The 20938-nt window shown below is 45.7% G+C and overlaps 1 protein-coding gene across 1 annotated transcript in view; it reads right to left on the bottom strand.

The window, feature by feature from the left end:
* Positions 1–19233, bottom strand: part of CPLX1 (complexin 1) — a gene marked incomplete at both ends in the record, with an annotated part of 124621 nt that extends 105388 nt beyond the window's left edge. The window contains one exon of the mRNA XM_084304699.1: positions 19203–19233. Within this exon, the coding sequence (XP_084160825.1) occupies positions 19203–19233 (31 nt within the window). The remainder of the gene's footprint in view (positions 1–19202) is intronic.
* Between the last annotated feature and the right edge of the window lie 1705 nt (positions 19234–20938).

Raw genomic sequence — 20938 nt, forward strand, 5'->3', positions numbered from 1 at the left:
TGCCTGATTTTAATTAATCACTTGAATGACAGCATGGATGCTTATTCCATTGTTGTGGTACTGTAAGTGTAAATTGGGTAGTGTAAGAAAGTATGATGATACCTGCTTGTTAGGAGACAAAATAGTTTGCATTACTGGCTTAAAAATAAGAAACAGAGCAGCCTTCAAGCACACCAGAATGTCTTGAGTTCTTTATCTGGATGATGGCAAGCTAAAAGGGGCTGCAACACAGGGCAAAATTAGCATCATGAGTGCTCTCAAATAATAGCATGAAACAGACAAGCTGCAAAACCAAAGCTGTCTACCCAAAGAGGAATATGCAAGTGCAAAAGTACAAGAATACTCCCCACAAGGGAGTGGGGACTCACTAGCAGTTCTACTGAAAAAGAGACTAAAAGAAATCTAAACTACTGTCACAGCTAAAGCATAGAAGACACTAGAAAAATGAGAAAAGCTGAGGTTCTGTCCTGCCTCTGCAATTATTACAAGATCATGATGAGATGGAAATCAATGCAATGTGCCAGGAAATGGCTTATGTTGCAGATTAAAGAGAAGAGCTACTAAATACAGATCTCCTTCATTCTGGCATAGTGTAAGTATAGCAGGCAGCAAATCATCCCGATGTTCCGAGCAATTGTATTCTGCTGAAAATGCTTAAACGACCTTCACCCTGTTCCTTTTATTGCTGGCCAGCACATACACTGATGCTGTATTTTATCCTATGTAGCAAAGAACCACCACAGATCCTGTTAAAGACTTCATTATCACCTTTTGGGCAAGAGAAGGAACACACACTTACTCATAGGAAGAAGTTGTAAATGTTCCCCAGAGGTGCTGAGATCTACTTGAGGAAAGCACATTTTTAAAATGTTATGTAATGAAACAATCTTTAGTTAAAATGATTTGTGTTACTTTCCATTGTCAAGCTGGTCTATCAGTTTAAGTACTGTAATGAGCTTGTTCAGGAACTTCAACACTTCAGTTGGAAAGTTACACAGATGAGTCTGTCACAAGTTAATTAAGCTGAGGTTTAGATAACGATGAACAGTTTTTCATTGCAAATTTATTCTTCCACTGAAACCAGTTCAACTGTCTGCATCAGTTGATGTGGTGGCTGACTGGTTTGCATCACACAGCCATGTATTTGTACCTGTCTGTCTGACATAGATCCCCCTGCAGTGAAAACACAGCACCATTTTTTACAGACAGTTGACCCCTTGCTGAAGTCCAGCTACTTCTTCCATGACACTACACTAGAAAATTAAAGGCCATACTCTTAAAAAAAAAAAAAAGCAACAATGCCATTGTCTGTCCCACTGGTTTGTGGCTACAGCCACCGTCTTCGAAGACAGTCATGTTGAGTCCAGCCATGCATTCTGCGCTCATCAAACGACAAACTGAAGCCATCCGGATACACATAAAGGTCAGTGCAGGTATAAACTAAACTGGACTTGTCCGAATGCAAAGGCCTGCTGACAGTATGCATTTCAGAAAGCATCTAACAATTACCAGACATTGTAGAACAGAAGTCACAAACATTCTGGGAATGAGGTCTAAAGGATAAGTGTCTCTGCATCTGATAGGATGCTGTGATGATGGTGGACAGGAAGAAATCTCCCTGCCCACACCTTCTCTTCCCCAAAAAACTCTTGATGGCCCAGGATATGCTGTGAAACTACTGGGACTTCCACATTCACTCTGAAAAATGTCCTAATCCAATAGGCCAGCAAGGGAGGAAAACCTGTGGATAGGCACCTCTGCCTCATTTACCAAATGGGTACTACACGTCTCATGACTATGGCCAGTCAACAGTCAACCAGGTGTCCAAGTGGCTGATGACTTGTGGTGCTCTCTGCCCTTGAGTAGCAGAGCCTGCAAGGATAGACCAGCTTCTCCAAGGAGATGAGAAATCATGCCAGTGCTGCTCTCTTCTCTTAATGCCCCAGTATGTGTTTCTTGGTTTGTTTTTGAGAGCACAGGAGCAGATTTGAATGAAAGCAAAAAAAGCCCTGCTCTGCCCAGCACAACTAATTTCTTCTTTTTTTTTAAAGAGCAGTTATTACCAGTTTTAATATCACATAAAAGACTGACTCATGAGGCTGTTCCCTTATAAAGGCTTTGTAGTTAAAGAGAATGGGAAAAGGGGCCTTGTTAAAATGACAGCTCTACAGAGTGCTTTGCATTTCAAGTCAGTTACCTCTTACCACTTTGGCTCTTTAATTAAAAGGTTAACAAACATGAACGGTGAGCATTTGCCAGAGGATAAGGAAGCTCAGGTCTCTCTGCTTGAACCATGAACTGCATTTAGCTACTCGGGGACTGTCAGTGGTATAATCACAGCAAGTCTCTTTGATTTCCTGGGACAGACTATTACATGGATTGAAAATTATGTGGAATAGTGGATAACAGGGTCTATTCTCCTACCTCTGAGCTTACTTTTCTCCTATAATCAGTGCAGTCAAGGAAGGGTTCCTTCTTGCTCATATTCAATATTTTTGCTATGAGCTAAACAGTACCACCTCCACAAATGTGTGGGAAGACATATAGTCATCTGATTTTTAATGTGGGTCTTCCCTGTACAACAGTGGTACTCTGCAGCTACTGTGAGCACACACTAGTGGGAGGCACAGAGAGGTCACCATCTCAGCAAGGCTAGCGGTTTAGCAAAGCCAACTTTTTTTTTTTTTTTTTTTTTTTTTTTTTTTGTGAGTGTGTGTGTGTGTGGCAATGAACACATTTAACAGATGGGGAGGGAAACAAAATGCCATTTTCAGCACAGAATGGCTCTTCAAGGGAGAAATCTACTGGAATTCAGGCTGTGAACAGGCTCTCTCAGTTGTGGTCCATGGTACAGCACAGGCAGCTATAGTACAGGGTACTCTGCCTTCACATGAACCGGGTCCTGTGCTTACTGCTGGAAGCTCTGAAGAACACCCCACACATGAAGGAGCCCACTCTCTCCATCCTGGGTTAGAACACACATCCCTGCCAAAGCTCACCATGCTCTCCAATTAAAGACAAGTCCTGGTATTTCTCAAGGAGAGTTGCACACACATTGCTGCAGCATAAAGCCCAACAATTGCACTGTGACTCCAGTTCATCACAAAATTACCATGTCAGCAAGAGCAGAAACATCTCACCAAATGAAACAGACTCTGACAGCATTAGCGATGACATGTGTGTACCTCTGGCAGTTCACACCAGCTCTGTCAGCAGTGCTGCATGAATATCAGCCCTGTAATCCACACTGCTGTATGGTGCAGTTTCACAGGGTATCATGTACTAGTCTTCACCCTGACTGCTGCCTCCAGTCAACCCCTGGCTTTAGACGATGGCAAGAAGCAGAACCTGGGCACGTGGCTCAAAGTGAACAGCAGTGCAAGGAGGGTAACAGGGCCTTCTGCTTGCTGGTGGATAACCGGAGTGCTTTGCAATTGAATGAAACCAGGTTTGTTGTTTCATTTCCTCCCTTCCATCACTGCCCTAATAGGAGGTGACAAGGACAAATCACATTTCCTTGAGATACAGCCAGCATCTTTGGCCTCACCAAACAGCATTAGGAAATTGTCAGTAGACTCAAGAAGAATGCCATGTGGACAGTCTGCTCCTGGTGAATCCGACTCAAGAAAATGCTCCCACGCTTTCCTGTTAGATGGTTTTAGTGTTACCTTAGCACCAAAGTAAAAGAACGAGAAAGGACGTCCTGACAGGATAGTTAATGAAAAGGAGGGAAAAAAGAAGACTGTAAAACAGACCGATATCTTCGTGTGTTAGCTACTGAGAGAGGACAGAACATTAACGATGAAAGTCAATATAAAAGCACAACAAAGAAGAGATGCAAAAAGGACCTGAAATGATGCACAAGCGTGTGTCAGATGTTTTCAAATTTCAAACGGCTCTCAAACCATTTGAAATCAAGTGTGGCCTCCCCTTGATGTCAGTCAGCTTTGAGTTAAGGCCTTCTCGGGCCTTCAAGTCCCTCAAATTACAGGACTGGCTTTTATCTTCTATGGGTTCTCTGATGAATCCCTCCCGATGGAGAAAAAATCCCCATGTAGATGAATAGCACTTCATTCTCATAAAATGTTTGAAGATAGAAGGATGTGATCCTTCTTTTGCTCTATGTGAGCTGCCCTTGGAGTAGATCTGGCTCTCTTCAACACAAATGAACTCAGCCACCATCCTGGTATAGTGTTTCTCAGAATACTTGCACGCTGCTACCTTACCAGCCTGCTCCTCCCTGATACAGAGAAGCTCAACACAAATACAAGAAAGAGGTCTTCCAGTCCTCTGATCCCTGAAGAGCTTCTTCAAGTCCCCAGGTACTGAAGGCCAGCTTCAGCATAGGTGGATACTTCTTTCATGTGCTGCTGAAATGAAATGGGAATTCAGGCTGGTAAGGAAAGTAAGCAGCTATCTCTGAGCCCATTTTCATATGCTGAAGTAGTCAGCAAGCAGCAAGACAGCACATTACAACTGGACTTAGTTAATGGAGCTTTTTAGAGCAGGAACCGGTAGGTTTCCTCTATCCCACCATTAGGAAATAGATTTACGGTATCAACTTTCCAGACTGTCAGATACAGAAATAAGAGTAGAAAGCCATCTGCTTTATCAACTGGCAAAATTGTCATGCTTGATGGGACAGGTAGCAATTTCATGAAGGCATGCTGATCAGCTGCAGATGAAACAGTAACACAGCAAGAAGCAGGGCTGAGCATCCAACCCAAGAAGACAGAAGGCACACCTCCCTCCACTTGGAGCTGATGCATAAATTTGGTGCTGGGTCCCACCTACAGCTTGGTCTATGCTACAGGTATCTACCTACAGATATCTACCCAGGTGTGTAACTGGACTCTGTCTGGCTTCAGGAATTCGAAATATTATTGGATCATTGACCTCCTTGAACTTCATGGGGAGAGAACTTTTATCTCCCAGCTTGTCCTGCAATAGATTTGTTTTTGTTCTGTCCTCTCTGCTCACAAAAGGCTTTAAGAGGAGAAAACGACAGCTGAGGGAACAAATATGACCCTGGCCAATGTCAGTTTCCATTAAAAGTGAGCTTTACCATGAACCACACGTTATCTGGCTTGCTGTTTATTCCTACTTAGCTGTCATGTACTTAACCCAAAGGATAATTCCGTGACCAAAGACTGTAGCATGGATTGTTTTCAGATGGCGTTTGGTCACTGAATCTGCACAATCTGTCTGTATAACTTAATTGCCCTCCCCATATCTCTGATGATTTATTACAGTATTTGCGGATGCATTAAATTATAGATAGTACATTAAAAATAGTGCATCAAAATTATAAATAGTATATAGTTTCATGGATTCACTTCAAATAAAACATGAACAAGGCTGTCACTTCATTTGCTGACTTTGGACTTCTTTTGGATTTAACACTCATTTTAAATCTTTTATAAATTAGACCAGTACCTTTTTTATTTTCATACCATGAAATGCACAACTTTTCTTTGAATCACTTTCACATTCCACACTGCCAGCAAAGGCTATTGTGAAATGTCAGTCACCCAAAAGCTACTAGAACTAATGCTTTTCACTTAATCCCGACCATAATTTCCAGTTAACCAAAAAGGCAAAAAATAAATGACTTTATCAACTCGTCTCTTTACTTCTGCTTTATTCCCAACTGTAACACAACCAGTTATAATTGACTTGCAGTTTAATCAACTAAGTGGGCCACCCCGTGAGGAAAAAAGGAGAAAAAAAAGAAGAAAAAAAAAAAAAAAAAGAGAGAATCTAGGTCACTCTGTTCTTAAGACAACAAAATAGATAATTGCTTCACTCCAAAGCATCAATGCTGCACTTGAGGTACGTCTGATATCTTATGTAACTAATACCATCTCTGGGTTAGCCAGCCTTTCCCTAATAATGCTCTTCAAAGTCCTCTTCCATGCACATCCAGAAGTGGAGATGGTCAGATGTAACCCGTCATTTTCCGACTGCATGGAAAGAAATACTTAAACCCAATAGATTTATTTATTTATATATATATGTATATATATTTTTATTTATTTATTTATATATATATATATATGGGGGGGGAGGGGAAGAGGGAGGTGTAATGATTTTTTTAAGGAGAGGAGGAAAAAAAAAATGTGATTATTCCTTGCATCTGGGAAAAAAAAAAAAAAAAAAAAAAAAAAAAAGAAAAAGAGAGAGAGAGAGTAGAAACATTGGTCTTTAGTTGCTGTAGAGTGACAGATCTTTGCCCAGAAGGACATGCTTAGAAAAGCTGATATTTATAACTTACATAATGCCATATCAAAACAGTGTCCAAGTCTTGGGATCCTGTTGTGCAGAAGCAAGCCCAGAATTTCAGTGGCTTATCCAGAGCTTACCTCAGTTGAGGTAGATTAGCTGCCTAATGATGAGCTCAATTGCTCTATTTTAATTAGAAATAATTCTGTAAGCACATAAAAGGAACCTAGTCTTCTACTGCACAAAGCAAAATACACACAAAAGTGAGTCCTAAATAAGTATCAGACAAGTAACCATGTAAGAATCAGCAATAAGACAACATGCCCATAACTGAGAGACAAAAAATTACGGGCACTGTTAATTCAGTATGGGCAATTCACAATAGTTGGAGCTGCCACTCCCTGCATGGTTAAATGGTTAAACCAGTGGAGAAGACTCAAGGTAGGAGGCAGAGTTAAAACCACAGCAGCTTTGTCTTCACTTTACCCACCACTACAGGAGAACACTCTTGCCTGTGGTTGTGATCAAGAGGATGTGTTTCAGCACCTGTCAGCAAACTGTCAGCACAGCTACGAGCATAGCAAAGACCCAAGTGTTGGAGGAGTGGAATTTAGGTCCAGTCAGAAACAGTCACCTGCAAGATTTTACCAGATGACTGTTGAAAAGCAAAACCTTCAAGTCCTTTAACCAGAAGGCAAGTCATTATCTTTACATCAGGACATCTCCAGCCACACAACCAGAAAAGGGAGCACCTTGACACTGGTTAAGGGAGCGTGGTGTTCACAGAGATGTGAACTGCACTGGGATCTCTGCCTGGTAAGTGTACTCCCAGATGATACAGGAAGATCCATAGTCAGCAGAGAGGGACAGCACATTCCTCTTTTCTTCCAGAAATCAACATCATCTTACTATGGGAGTGAGTTGTTTCCTACCATTTCCCCACATGGCCTTCCTAAAGGCACTTTGGGTAGGCACTCCTGGAGTAATCACAGTTTTAAGGACACTTGGGTTGAAAACTATCAAGCCATGGGGATAGAGCCTTACAATACTGCAGAAGATAATCTGAACCCAAGTCCTTCAGTCCTGTAGAAAAATTATGCCTTTTTTCCCAGCTGGTCACACAAGGTGATCACAGGCCAACAAAAGCCAACAACTCCTAAACCACCTACATCGGTAGATATTTAACTCATTTGAACATGAACCTGAGGCCAGGTAGGGAGCAGGACCAGAAACTGAGGAGCATAAACTGAGTCTAACTCAGTTTATCTATCTGCCATCACAAGTAACAGGACGTACTGAGGAAGACACGGAATAGCTTGTTCTCAGACAACCGTTCAAAATCGGGAGGAGATTCCACAGGAAGAACTAGCTCTGACATGATTTATTTCTCAGCTGTAATGTAAAACAAATGAAAAAAGTTATTGAAAACAGCAGTGCAGAAAAGCATGCCTCCATGTGAACTGCGTGTAGAAGTACTAAAGCTGTACAGAGAAAAAAGACACAAAAACAAAAGTGAAAAAGGAAGTGACAGGTGGGTTAAAATGATCTCAGTGTTTAAAAACATGTCCAATGCCACACATGTATTGTTAGCCAGCCAGAGGGGCTCACAGTTACAGTCCACTTCAGCTGTAGGGCCAAAGCTCCTGTTACCACATGGGGAATTTCAAGATACTGTTGTTATGTGAAGCCCAAAATCTCTGCCTCGGCCAAAACATCACAGCTAGAAAAATATCTGCTGGCACTGTAAGCTTGCTTTACTCAGAAGCAAACCACTCGGCTATTCCAGAAATGACTTTGCAAATACACTAAGTTATTGGAAATAACATCCCTTCCAATTTGAATCTGACAGCTGATTTCGGATCACCCTTGGGCCAGCCAGAAGGATGATACAGCTGACAGACCTTTTCTCCTCACAATACAGACCCAACAGGGATAAAAAGTTTTCAGGAAAGGGAAATCTAACCACAGCTGTATGACAACCTCACCCAAAGGGGTGGCTCCCACTGAGCTAGGCAAGACCCACTGACCACATCAAAGACTGTCACATATTAGAAAAACATCAAAATTGAGTATAAAAATTAAATATCTTTTAAAGAGGATTTTGTTATTATGGAGCTTCTTATAAATAATCAGTCAGAAGCTGTCTGCTCTTTGTTATATATATATATATAAAACATAAATACTACATATTATATATAATTCTTATAATAAATTTATATATACATATATATTATACCTCTGCTGTGGAGGTACTCAAGATATAAAATAATTTGCCTGCTTTTCTGGCCCTATCTCTATAGCATGCACAGTTACACTAACACATTTTTTGAAACCCACCTGAGAACCAGCTTCTCTTTCTCCCCATTTCACCCAACAGCAGACTCCCCCCACCACATCTCTCCTCTTCTGCTAGCCAGAAACACTCTCCTAGTTCCTGACTCAAGTATGTTAATAGCCAATTTATTCCCATTATTCTTTTACCAATATTGTCCTTCACCTTAAGTAGCTCTTCCTTCGGTGCAATGTTTACCTCTCTCATGTATTTAGAGAGAGCAGTTGTGTCCCCTCTTAACCTTTTTCTTCAGCATTTTAATGCATCTCCATGCAATTATAAATTTCCTCTTTCGTGTTCCTTTTAATCTGTCACTATGCAGCTTGGCTGACATGGAACAAGAAAAGCTGATGTTTAAACTGTGCAGTAAGAAAAATACATAGGGGAAAGTTGCATTTGTCACATGAAGAGATCTTTAAATAAAATGAATGCAGAGGGGAAAAAAAAAAAAAAAAGAGAGAGAGAGAGAGAGAGAGACTTGTCTGTCTCTATAAGGGAGGACAGGGTTTTTTTCTAAACACTCTCCCAGGCAGTTTTGTACCCAGTTAGAACTGTGCACAGAAGCAACTAGGTTGATGTGCTGGCAGTTACCAAGACCTGTGAATAGCTTCTTCTTCTCATCATCATTTTTTAAGAAAAAATATATTCTTTAATGAAAAAAAAACATATATGAATGAAAGTACAAAGAGAAATTGGTTCATTCACAAAACATTTCACTCAGTGAAAGTCACACGTGGATTTCTTTTCTTTTCTTTATTGAGGAAACTAACAATTACTCAAAAGTAGCACAAACTTCTGCTGTTCCTTTGAGCTGCCTCATTTGCCTGTTTCATCAATAATCTGGGGGCTTAAACCAAAATCCCAAACCAAATGCTAGAATTCCAAGTCAACTGGACACCCCACACCTGAGCATCACTAGGAACTTCTCAGCCCTCCAGAAACAGCAGGGCAGTCTCAACCTGCATTAGTAGTACTGGACAACAGTTCTTGCAATGCTACATCTGATGTATAACTGATGGGGAAGAAAAGAAGTTGATAGAGATGTAGCTAACTGGGGAAAGCTGGTTTTAAAAGAGCACGAAACAGACTGGATGAAACTCTGCTGTTTCCAAAGGCAAAGAGAAAATTGCCATGAATTTTTATAGGATGCCTAGGTCCTAAAAATTAATGCTGCTATCACCATCAAATGCCATGGGCTGTTTTTTTTCTTGGTACTTGTGTCAGGGAAGAGTGGCACATGTACACTTAACTCCAGTATAAAATAAAGGGCTGTCATGGATTAAAAACACAGCTGTTTGGATATGATGTCTTAGTCTCACACAGTCTTTCAAGTTTGTGCTGAGTGTTTCTCTTCTTGATTGCTGAGAAAATACAAACTGTGTACTTAAAAGCTTTTCACCAAAAAAATGTTTTAGCAAAACCCTTCCAAAGTCCTCTTGCAAATTAAAATTCTAATTAACACCTGCATTTTTAAGGAATTTAGCAGACACATATACTTGGGACAGGTACTGGAACAGAGACCAAGGAGTCCCACAGGTTCTACACCTTTAGGAAGCATGGAAAAAGATCTCACAGCAGGTGCAATAAAATGGTGGAAAGAAGTCAGGATGAACAAGGAAGTTTCACTGCAAATATCAAGTCAAGTCCACTGAGTCTGCAAGTTCCGTTCTGCCAAGAACCAAGAAATGGAGGAAGGAGTGACAGAAAACATAGGATGCTATCACCCTCCCATGAAGAGAAGGACAGTCTTCAGGTGCCTATGTCACACTTGTCTCTGTCCTTCTCCAGGGATTATGGGGCCACATACTGCTTCCTATGAAGGGGAACTGGTAGAATTGCCACGTAAACCAGAGAGCAAGTGACCTTTCCAAGGACACACCGGGTTCTCCTACAGATGAGGCCAGCAGTTGAGACAACCAGCTCACACGCAGTTATCTTAAACATGAGGTTCAAGGTTCAAACTTCTTCTCTACTGGCCAGCCTTGCCTGGGTTCACTAGCAGAAAAAAAGAGGTGAATCCAGGGACACAGAGACACAGACAGTTCATCTATCTGCCAGCTTAAGCATTGACACAAATTTCTTTAGCACACCTTTCCATTTAGTTGTTGTCTGCCTTCCCCTTCATTGCTCCCATTCTCCTAGGAGGCAAGAGTCACCAAAACAGGTCCAACATTACAGACTGGGCTCTGTGCTGGGTCTGGCTGGGATGGAGTTAGCTTTCCCTGCAGCAGCCCATACAGTGCTGTGCTCTGCACCTGTAGCTAGAACAGCACAGGTATCACACCAGTGTGCTGTCTATCTCTGAGCAGTGCTGGTGCAGCACCAGGACTCACCCCAGCACCCCCAGAGCCAGCAGTGGAGAGGGGACACCACCAGGGCAGCTGACCTAAACCAACCAAAGGGATATTCCATGCAATATGAGGTCACAATAAGCAATAAAAAATGGGAAATGGAAGGGGGGGGGGGGGGGGGGGCTCCTTATGAAGACGTCTGTCCCCACAAACAACCACTACATGTATTGAGGCCCTGCTTCCCAGGATGTGGCTGAGCATTGCCTGCTGATGGGGAGTAGAGAATAATTGTTTTCTCACACTTTGCTTCAATAAGGCCCTTGCTAGGTTTTTTTCTTTCTTTTTTCCTTTAATTAAATTATCCTTATCTCAACCCATAAGCTTTTTTTTTCTTCCTTTGAGGAGGGGGACTAAGAGAGTGGTGTGGCAGAGTTTATTTGGCTTTTGATGTGAAAGCACCACACTGTTTTCTTCACTTTCTTCCTTATTTTCTTCAGAAGGTACTGCACAGCCCTTTCAATCCTGAATTCCTGTTGATGTCGCATGTTTGACATTCCTGCAAGGTCAGTATCACTGCAAAAAAAGCTGCAAGATTCAAGTCATGCTGCAAAATCATAAGTAGCTGATTAGCAGTTTCACTCGTGTACGTAATGACAAACGCAAATTTCAGTAAGATGCACATGAGAAGTCAGATTAAACTTACTTGATGTATTAATGCATTTCTATAGTGACATTGTCCAACCAATTTGAATCAGATCATATAAAACTGCACAAAAAAAAAAATCAATTATTGAATTGCACAGTGTGATCATTGATTTGCTCCTAGTAGAGAGACACACGATTTGCTTAAACTGTTTCATCTCTAATATGCATGGTGATTCATACCAGTGACAGGAGTGCTACCAGTAACCTCCACCATGCCAGTAATTGCAGCTGTTACCCTTCAGCAAAGAGCATGATTGTCCGCTCAGCAACCTGTGGAAATTCTCAGCCTTCTCAGCAAAGCCCTGTGTCCTTTGAGACACACACACATGCCACTAATGCCAATCTGCAAGAAGCAGAACTAACTAAAGCCACAACTTAGCAACCAAGCTGTAGCAGAGAGAGAATAAGACAGCAGCCAACACAGTTCTCAAAGCCACAACTTAGCAAATGCTTAAGGTTTTGTGTAGCCTTGACCAAGCACTTGATCCCAGCGCATGTAACGAGCAGTGCAGAGTTGCAGCCTCCCAGTGAGAAGTGTTTGAGGCAGAGAGCTCTCTGCCTTATCACTGGAAGAGAAGAGGTAGAGTGCTCAGAAGAGCCTCAGCGTGCTTCAACTGCAGCTATTGGAAGCAACAGGAAAAATTTCAGGATACAGGGACTAACATCCCATAGCCACCACTCTGAAAACTATATCCCTTCCCTAAATGTCTGAAAAGCTGCTGGACCACCATCCTGGAGACTGCTAGAACCTGTACCTGAACCTGTCACTGCCCATGGACCATAGGCAAACCAACGGCTTACATTTTCAGTCTCATTTTTACCAGGACAGTTTGAGTAAGCATCATGCATCATGCACTAGACTCCTGCCCAGCTCCACATCTGCTGCTTCAGATGTTTTCTATGCAGCACAGTCCAAAAATTCAGCACTGACAAATTCAATTTGTGCCAAAAGGATGCAGTTGGTAAGAAAGACCCATGCTCCTCTGGCCTGCAGAATAACCAACTTTCATTATGGAAGATACATAAAAAAAGAAAAGCCAGAAAGATTAAGGTATATGACAATAGATGTTTACATGAAAAGTATGCAGCAATTCCTTCAAAGGGGACAAAGAATCAAGAAGAGTCTTCTGTTCTGCCATAACCAAATCCTGGATGAACTCTTTAATGCATGTGAAGTTTCCTCATTTCTCCCTTTCTTCCCTCTTTGTGAGAGACAGATTCTTGCTTGTTCATATCACCCTACTCCAAGCAGGCTCTTGGCATGCAAATGCTCAGCAGGACAAGTCTTAGTACAGCTCTTTGGGGCATACCTGTACAAGCATCAGGCTGAAGGTTGCTAATTTCATGTAAGGGTACTTAATAAGCCCGTTCTGTTCTCAGTACCAGCTTACAAATATGGCAAACAGATGTAAGATCAGAGCAGACAATGCAGGTGAGAGCATGATTATAAAACCACCAAACGCAACAGAGGCAAGAGAACAAAACAAAGCTGCCTGAAGAAAGATGTAAGAAGAAAGGACTTTGCCAGTGTTTCTCCTCCTGGTTTGGATCATGGGTGGAATAAGTCAGCTGGCTCTTACTTTATTAGTTGTTTCACTGGTATCACCTCTACAGTCAATGATCTGCTTCCTTCGAAAATGTCCTTCTCCTTGGCTTTAATGGGAATTCATGAAGAACAAACCAACATCTACAGGTTGCCATGGGAGAATTCGGTATCACATAAATGAACAAGGAATATTCAGAGCTGCTGTAGATTAAAAGGCCTTGAATGGGTGCAGAACTTAGGTTCACTTTGTTTTTCTGAAGCAGTGACACCTACATAGGATTCTCCTTTCTACCCTCATCTTGGCAACAGACATCATGATTGCACTCAGCATAATCCAATTCCTTCAAGAAAATCTCTTTGCCAGCAGTAGGCATTAAAAAAAAAAAAAAAAAAAAAAAGCCAATAAAACCATCCTTTCTGAAAAATGTATCCATCAGATATCAATGCTACTTCTTCATCTTCAAAATGTCATTAAAATGCACATACTCAAAACATCAGACAAAGAATAAAGGACCTAGAACATAGTGGATCATCAGCATAAACACACTGCTGTCTGAGGTTGAAGCCTTCATCTTATGCTCTTTCTCACTTAAGAGTTTAGGAAGAAGTTAACTGAAAACAGAGGCAGATGGGCCCCCAACATTCACCAAAGGCTGCAACAGGATGGAGGCCTCCTGCTTCACCTCTGAGATTCTCCAATCTCTGATTTGGAAGCATTTGACTGCAAAATGAAATATCTCGTGTCACAAATTTCCAGGATTTCAGGCAATGAAGACCCCTGCAGCAATTACCTGCACTTCTGGGCACTACAGCATGCAGTTCTGCACTATGGTTTCAGTCCTGCTCCAGGACCTCACAAGCAGTGGAGCACAGCTAACCTGATGTATGAGGTCTCAGAGAAGGAAAGGCTCAGCAGGGAACTGCAAATGTGAGAGACGAGGCTGAGCTGAGGAGAAGAAGGCAGAAGCCACTGTGCCTGTTCCACACTCTGTGCCACCGTGGACAGGTCTGTGTTGCCTTTACTATCTTTCTGACATCTCCAGGACAAATCAAGGACTTAATCCACACATCACAAACAAGCGAAGTGAGATAAATGCTGCAGCAAAACATGCACTTCATAAGCCACACAGAAGGCAGCTGCTAAGATGTTGTTAAACACTAGCACGGTTTCCATCCAGGCTTATCTGCCCTTCACACACACTCACACCTTCACTAACATAAGCTTAGTGAAGGGTCTCCTCTTGCAGAGCTTATGGACATTGACTTAAATCCTATTATCTTCGGGAGGGTTTAAATCCCTGCCTACCTTCAAGAACAAGGGGATTCCCTCTGAATTGAGTTTTGTGTTATACCTAGCTGAACCAAAGTGGCAGCTGGGGGACAGAAAGGAGTAAGTCCCCTCTGCTGACACATTCCAGATGGCAATCTGGTTGCGTTCGTCTTCTGCCTACAGTATTTTAAGAATCCTTGTGAACAATTCTCCATTTCATCTTGATGGATAAAGAAGTGAATGCCAAGCAGCAGTCCTCACTCTAAGCTGCTGCCAATAAAACAGAAAATCATACCCGTAGTACAGCCCAGTGAATATCTAAGCAGAAACACAAGTCTGTTCTTCCTCCTGCATGGGGCTTGCACTGCACAATGAATTCATGGCATTAGGGCAGCCTGAAGAAAGAATTTAGATAGTAGCCTCTACGTGAATCATTACATTAAATAAGTTACATGAATAATACACGGGCTGACATTAGGAAAAGTCATTATTTAAGACAGGCATCCCAGCTACACATTTCTCCTGTCTGGTGATAAAAGCAGCACATTGAAAGGGCCCTGCAGTACACCATTGTAAAGCAGCACAGGAGCTATTGTGGCTGTTCTGTAACATCCACATCTTCACAGCCTTCTGGCCCGCACAATGCCAGTTCCTGCTGTAAGAAATTCTCTCTTTCTCTTCAATCGCATCGTGATCTGAAACATCTCAGACAAATCTGCTTCACCTCCCCATGGGCTTTACCTTTCTCTTTTTCCATATGAAAATGCCTAAGTTCCTTGGCCCTCAAGTCTCCCAGCAAAAGGAAGCTAGCTAGCAGAGCTTCATGGAGATTAGTGTCTCTTCTGCTTCAGCCCAGTTTCTGTTTGTCCATGCCACAGTGGCATCGGAAGTGAGCCAGTGCAGTATGGCTTGGGAGTCGGATATTAGTGTACCTCTTGCCTTCACACAAGCAATGCAGAGGTAAATGATGTCCAGTGAAAAACATCATGGCTAAACTCTTCCAGGGACCATTTCAGGGCATCTGCTGCCAGCTTTTTGCTGGAAGTCATACACCTTGCTCTACTAATCATGACGACAATCCTCTAGAGCTCTGACCTGGCTTGCAAAAGAGCGATCCTGGTATAAAATGCAATCATGCAGTCATCCTGGTTGCGTTCACTTAGTGATCTGTCACAGGAAGAGGAAAATTACCAGTACACACTTAAGTCAATGCCTGGTGGTGTGGCAGGGCTCTGATCAGGGGTGGGGGGTATAAAACACCTTTTTGCTGTCTCTGTCGCTTCTCTGGAAGAAGCAGCAGTGATTTTAAGCCCCCAGGTTTCCTCTTGCTGTTTTCCTCTTGTCATCCCACACAGCAAATCAGAATCATGACTGCATTTCAAATCCGTGGTGCCTGCACTGTCACACAAACAGTAGACGGGAGGACTTTTGACACAGAGTGCTGAAATGTGCTGGGTAGGGAAAAAAAAAAAAAAAAAAAAAAAAAAAGCCATAGAAACCAACTGGCCAAATAAGCTAATAATTTGTAGTGTGTTTCCTGGACCACAGCCCCCACTACTGATGAAAGGGTCAGAGGTTTTACCTTGAAGAGGCCAAGAATTTGCAAAGACACATCTCAAGCCTGCCAATATCCAGGCAAAGTCTCTGCTGCCAAGACTAGCAGCAAAATCCCAGTGCTGGCAGCATGGCAGAAGAGAGCTCTCCACTGCACAGAAACAGCAGGCTTCTGCAGACCCCCTCTAACCACAAGTCAGGGAAATAACACATTCTGTTTCAGCAATACAATAACCCGCCAAACTAATTTCACAAAACCCCAAACCTCTAGAGTCACACAGGCTCCTAAACAAAGCAGTCCTACACTTCACAGAATAAGTGCCTTTCCTTGCCTGCTAACTCATCTCACCCACCTTTCAAGACAGCTTCCTGATTACTACAAGCCCTCTGACTGTCAAAACTCCAAGGAAAAACAAATCTGATCATCAGATGCCATTAGAGACTGAGCAAACACCCTCAGAGATTGCTTCAAAGGCAGTGGGAAAACTCCCACAAGGAGTTTCCTCCTAAGGCCACTGCTTACTAATGAAGCAAAGTGTGAGACCTTCTCTTCCTCAAGAAGGGGAGTGAGGAGGGGGGAAAGCCCTGATGCTGTCCTTCCGGTACCTTCTCTGATCGCTCCAGCAGCATGTAACCTCATCCCAAAGTCCTCACATGTTTCAGAGCTCTGCAAAGAACTGAACAGCAGCAAAATGCTCTCCCTGCAAAAGCACCCCACCTGCAAGCAGGTGACAGATCCAGGCTCTTAGCTCTGGCCTGAGACTCATTTTGGTGCTGGATGCTGGGGAGAGGAAATGCCATACACGTGTGCTCACACAGGGAAACCCGGCTGGTCCCTAGTCTTTGTGAGGTGTCCCCAGGTGAGACAGTGGAAGAGTTAAGCAGTCATGGCTGCAGGTGGTCTACAAGCAATATCTGTAGCAGGCCTGACCCTCTGCAAATTACAGCAGCCCTTACTGCCAAAATGGAATTTTTTTTTTCTTTCTTCCAGGAATGCAAGAAGGGGCTTTGAAGATAGGATAAGAATTTTTGAAGAGCAAAGCAAACAACAAACAAACAATAATAATAATAATAATAAAACAAGCAAGCAAGCAGCAAAAAAGGTTCAGAGGTGTTCTGGGAAAAGACACATTAAATTGAAATTGCACGGTCACGGTCTAATGAGAAAGCTTGCTAGCAGATCACACAACGCATCCTACTACCCACCAGATGCTGGGTGCTTTGCTCACTTTGGGCATCTCTTTCTGGCTCTCAGAACTGGCAGACAAAAAGGGATCTGGCCCCATAATTAAGGAAATAAACTGTAACTGCTGGTCCTCAGTTTGCTGTACCAGTGCAGCCAGATTACAGTGCTTGCATCAGCTGGAGCTTTAACACTGGGTGGGAAACCAGTGTCCAAAAACACTTTTACTTTCTACAGTATCTTTGACTTGGGAGATACTGTTTTTCCTCTTCAAAACTATTTCTGATTTAAAAATAGGTCTCTACTTAATGAATTACCACTTCCTGGTTTTTACCTCTCTGCAGTCTTCTCCTTTATCAAGCAAGGGGCAAACACCAGCCACATTTTGCTAATCCAGTAAGTCATCTGGCAGAAGATCTAGTGCCCTGGGCAGCATCTTGCTTGAGACGTTAGAAACTCAGACTTCACCAACAGATGCTTTTTGGATTTGCCTTCTCAGCATCTCCTCTTATAATGCAAATCCTGACCCTGGCGTGAAATATCATGCTAGAATGAATGTCTGCCCAGAGTAAATGCTGTTCAGCACAAGCACGTACTGCTTCCAAGCCTGGCTAGTCACTACACCACAAGAAAAGGCATGCATCTCAGCTGTTACTCCTTTGCTGCAACCCTCCTCCCCCTGCCTTTAACTGCAGTCTATAAGCAGTTATTTCCCCTTAGTGGATTGCTCGACCTCCAGCTGCACTGGCTAAATCTCCAGTTTTCAGGTACACTTGCTCGCTCCTGTGTAAGCGACCTCATTCACACTGTAGAGAACAGTGCAAAACCTGCAGTCCTCAAAACTATTTCTCCTTCAAAACAGGGACCAAAGAGTAATGAGGTGTAACACTGCTACCACAAGAACAGTTATCTTCTCAAATAGGGTCTTACTTGCTGCCATAAAATACCAAGATACGAAGATACCTTTCTTCTCCAGTTTGCTCTCCCCATTCAAAACACCCCAATGAAAACCAGGGGTGCTTGCTCTGTTCTTAACTACTCCCTTCATGAAAAAAAAAAAAAAAAAAAAAAAACACAGTTCTTTCCTTTCAAAGATTAAAAATGTGTTTCCACACCACAGAAAACAGTCCTGCAGCAAATGTCCCTACCATGTGTTGAAAACGCATGTGATATCAATAACACCATGCATGAAATATCCCCAGTCCCATGACTACAGTTTCTCCTACGGAGGAAAATTAATGGAAGGTGCACACATCACAGCACAGAGAATGATCAGAACCACATCATGGATCTCCGCGGAGGCCAACCAGCTCCCAAGGGCAGCCTGTGTTTGGCATTGTCCCAGTGACAGCCTTGCTCTGGCTGAGCAGTCAGGCTGAGCAGCCCGGGAAGGCAGCACAACTGCGGCACAATTCTCTCCCCCACGCGGCCGCCTTGCCGACTTCCCACCATCAGGTGAAAACGATTCATCGCACATGGGAGGAAACACATCAAAAACGTCATAGAGGTCTGCTGCAGATCTACATAGGTTGTGAGGGAATACTTTATTATTGTTTCCCTGCTTATTGCAGCAATAATATTAATCAAGAAAAAAACCTCTCCAAATACCAGGTACAAAAATTCCCTGCACTGGCCATTCTTTGGTCAAGGTCTGGCCAAGGTCTGGAGGGAGTTTGGGAAGGGGGCTCCCCCACACACAACTTGCTACTCTTTCTTTGGGTTTCCTCTGGCTAAGGCTGTCTGCGGCCCTTGTAATAGCTGCCTCGGTGGGCAGGAAGAAGCAAAGCAGGACCTGTGCACCGTGCATGTGGCCAGCTGGTAGGGGCCAGCTCAGGCGTGACCCTGGACCTGCACATCTGGTGCGGAAGGCCTCCCCATGGCATGGGGCTTTAGTCTCTGCTTGCTGCTGCCCTCTCCTGCCCAGATTCTTCACACACTTGGCTCTGGGATCATGAATCAGTGGCTGGCATGCTCCTCTGCGGTCCCCAAACACCTCTCCCAGCTGCGGGCCCTGCCAGGGGCTCTCAGCAGCCCGTCCCCTCTCTTGGTGAGTGGGGAAAGAGGGGACGCGGGACCCCCCGCGTGCCAACCACACTTACCTCCTAAGGCTTGTTTCATGACAAAATCCATGGCGATGGCTTGGGGGTGCCGCCCAGCTTCACACCTCGCATGCACAGAGGCCGGGACTCCGCGGAGGGCAGCCTGCAAGGAGGCAGAGAGACGAGAGGCTCGGTGCCCCCGGGAGGAGGACAGGCAGCCGCACGGCCCTCCCCAGCCCCTCTCCCGCAGCTCTCCTCCCCTCCACAAGTTTCCAGCCCCGGCCCCGCGGGACGAGGCAGCCCCGACCCCGGTGGGGAAAGCCGGAGGGGTGGCGGCGAGCCCGTGGGCGCAGAGCCGGTGTCGCCCCCCGCAGCCGGGCAGCAAGGCGTTAAAGCAGCCCTGAACTTTCTCCCTCGCCGCCTCGGTGCCGGAGGGGGCGTTTGAAGGTGAAGCGCTCCGCAAGTGCCCGGCGGGGCGAGCGGGGGCTCGGGGCGAGCTGCCCGTGCGCCCCCGGGGGACACCGCCACCGCCATCCCCCCCGTGCCGGCGCCGTGCCAGCGAGCGGGCTGCATCCCTCCCGGGGAGAGCATCCCCTCCGCGCAGCCTGCTGCCTCCCTCTGCTGGCACCGGCCGCGGGGAGCTCGGCAGCCGCTCCCAGACCCGCACCGGGCAGCGGGCACCGCGCACCGGGCAGCGGGCGAGCCCCGGGGCTGCTCGCCGGGGATCGGGGGTCGCCCTGCCCGCACCCCGCGCTGCCCTCCCGGCCCGGCACGGCCCGGCACGGCACGGTACCTCGCTCGGCGGCGGGTGTGCGGTGCTGTGCGGTGCCGTGCGGTGCTGTGCCGGTGGCAGGTGCCCGCGGGCTGCCGGGGAAGTTGCGGGCTCGGGGTTGGAGGGGGAAAGAGAGGACGAGTGCGGAGCTTCTCCCTACTTTTCCCCCGCGCTCCTCTTTTTATCACGGGATTTCCGGACCATCCCACCGACACGGTCCCTCCTTCCTCCTCCCCCTGCTGCCGGAGCCGGGCTCTCGCCCTCCCCCTGCCTCCGGCTCGCCCGCCCCTTCCCTGCGCCGCAATCGCCCCTCGGTGCCCGCCGCCGAGCGGGTCCCTGCCCGGCCCCGGAGGGGTGCGGGTGCCGCCGTGCACGCCGCCCACCCCGTCCCCGGCCGCCCGCAGGAGCCGGGCATCCTCGCCGCTTCGCCCGGCGGGGGTGGGGATCGGCCCGCTGGTGGGTTTTTGCCGCTGCTGCCTCGCATCGCCTCGGGAGCCGGTGTGAGCGCGCGTGTGTGCGGTGTGCCGGGGGAGATCTCGGCAAAAAACGCCCTCCTGCGAGAGGGGGAAGGTGGCGGAGCAACCCGCGTCCTCCGTGCCGGGTCCTCCCCGGAGACCCCTCCTCGTCCCCGGGGTCCTGAAGGAGTTGCAGAGGCAGGGATGTCGCCTTGGCGTCCCCTCCTCTTCTGCCTTGGGTTTTACTGAGAGGGACGGCCGGCTGCTCGGCTCCCTTCTCCCCCTTATCCTGCGCCGTTCGCATCCCCGGAGGGAACGGGCGCTGCTCCTGGCCACCCCCTGTCATCATCGGGGGAGGTGGGACCGCGACCCCCGAGGCACCCAAGGGACCCAAGGGATGGGGCAGCCCCGGAACCGGCGGCCGGCAGAAGCGCTGGCACAGAGCCCCGAGGGGGGACCTCGGGTGAAGGTCGGGGAGGGCTCCCTGGGGGCTGAGGGGGTCCAGCGGGCACGGCAGGGGGGCATCGGTCCCCTCCAGGGGCTGCGATGCCTCCTCGGCTCAGGGAGGT

This window comes from Netta rufina, assembly GCF_964035555.1.
Source record: "Netta rufina genome assembly, chromosome: Z".
In the NCBI taxonomy this organism is placed as follows: Eukaryota; Metazoa; Chordata; class Aves; order Anseriformes; family Anatidae; genus Netta; species Netta rufina.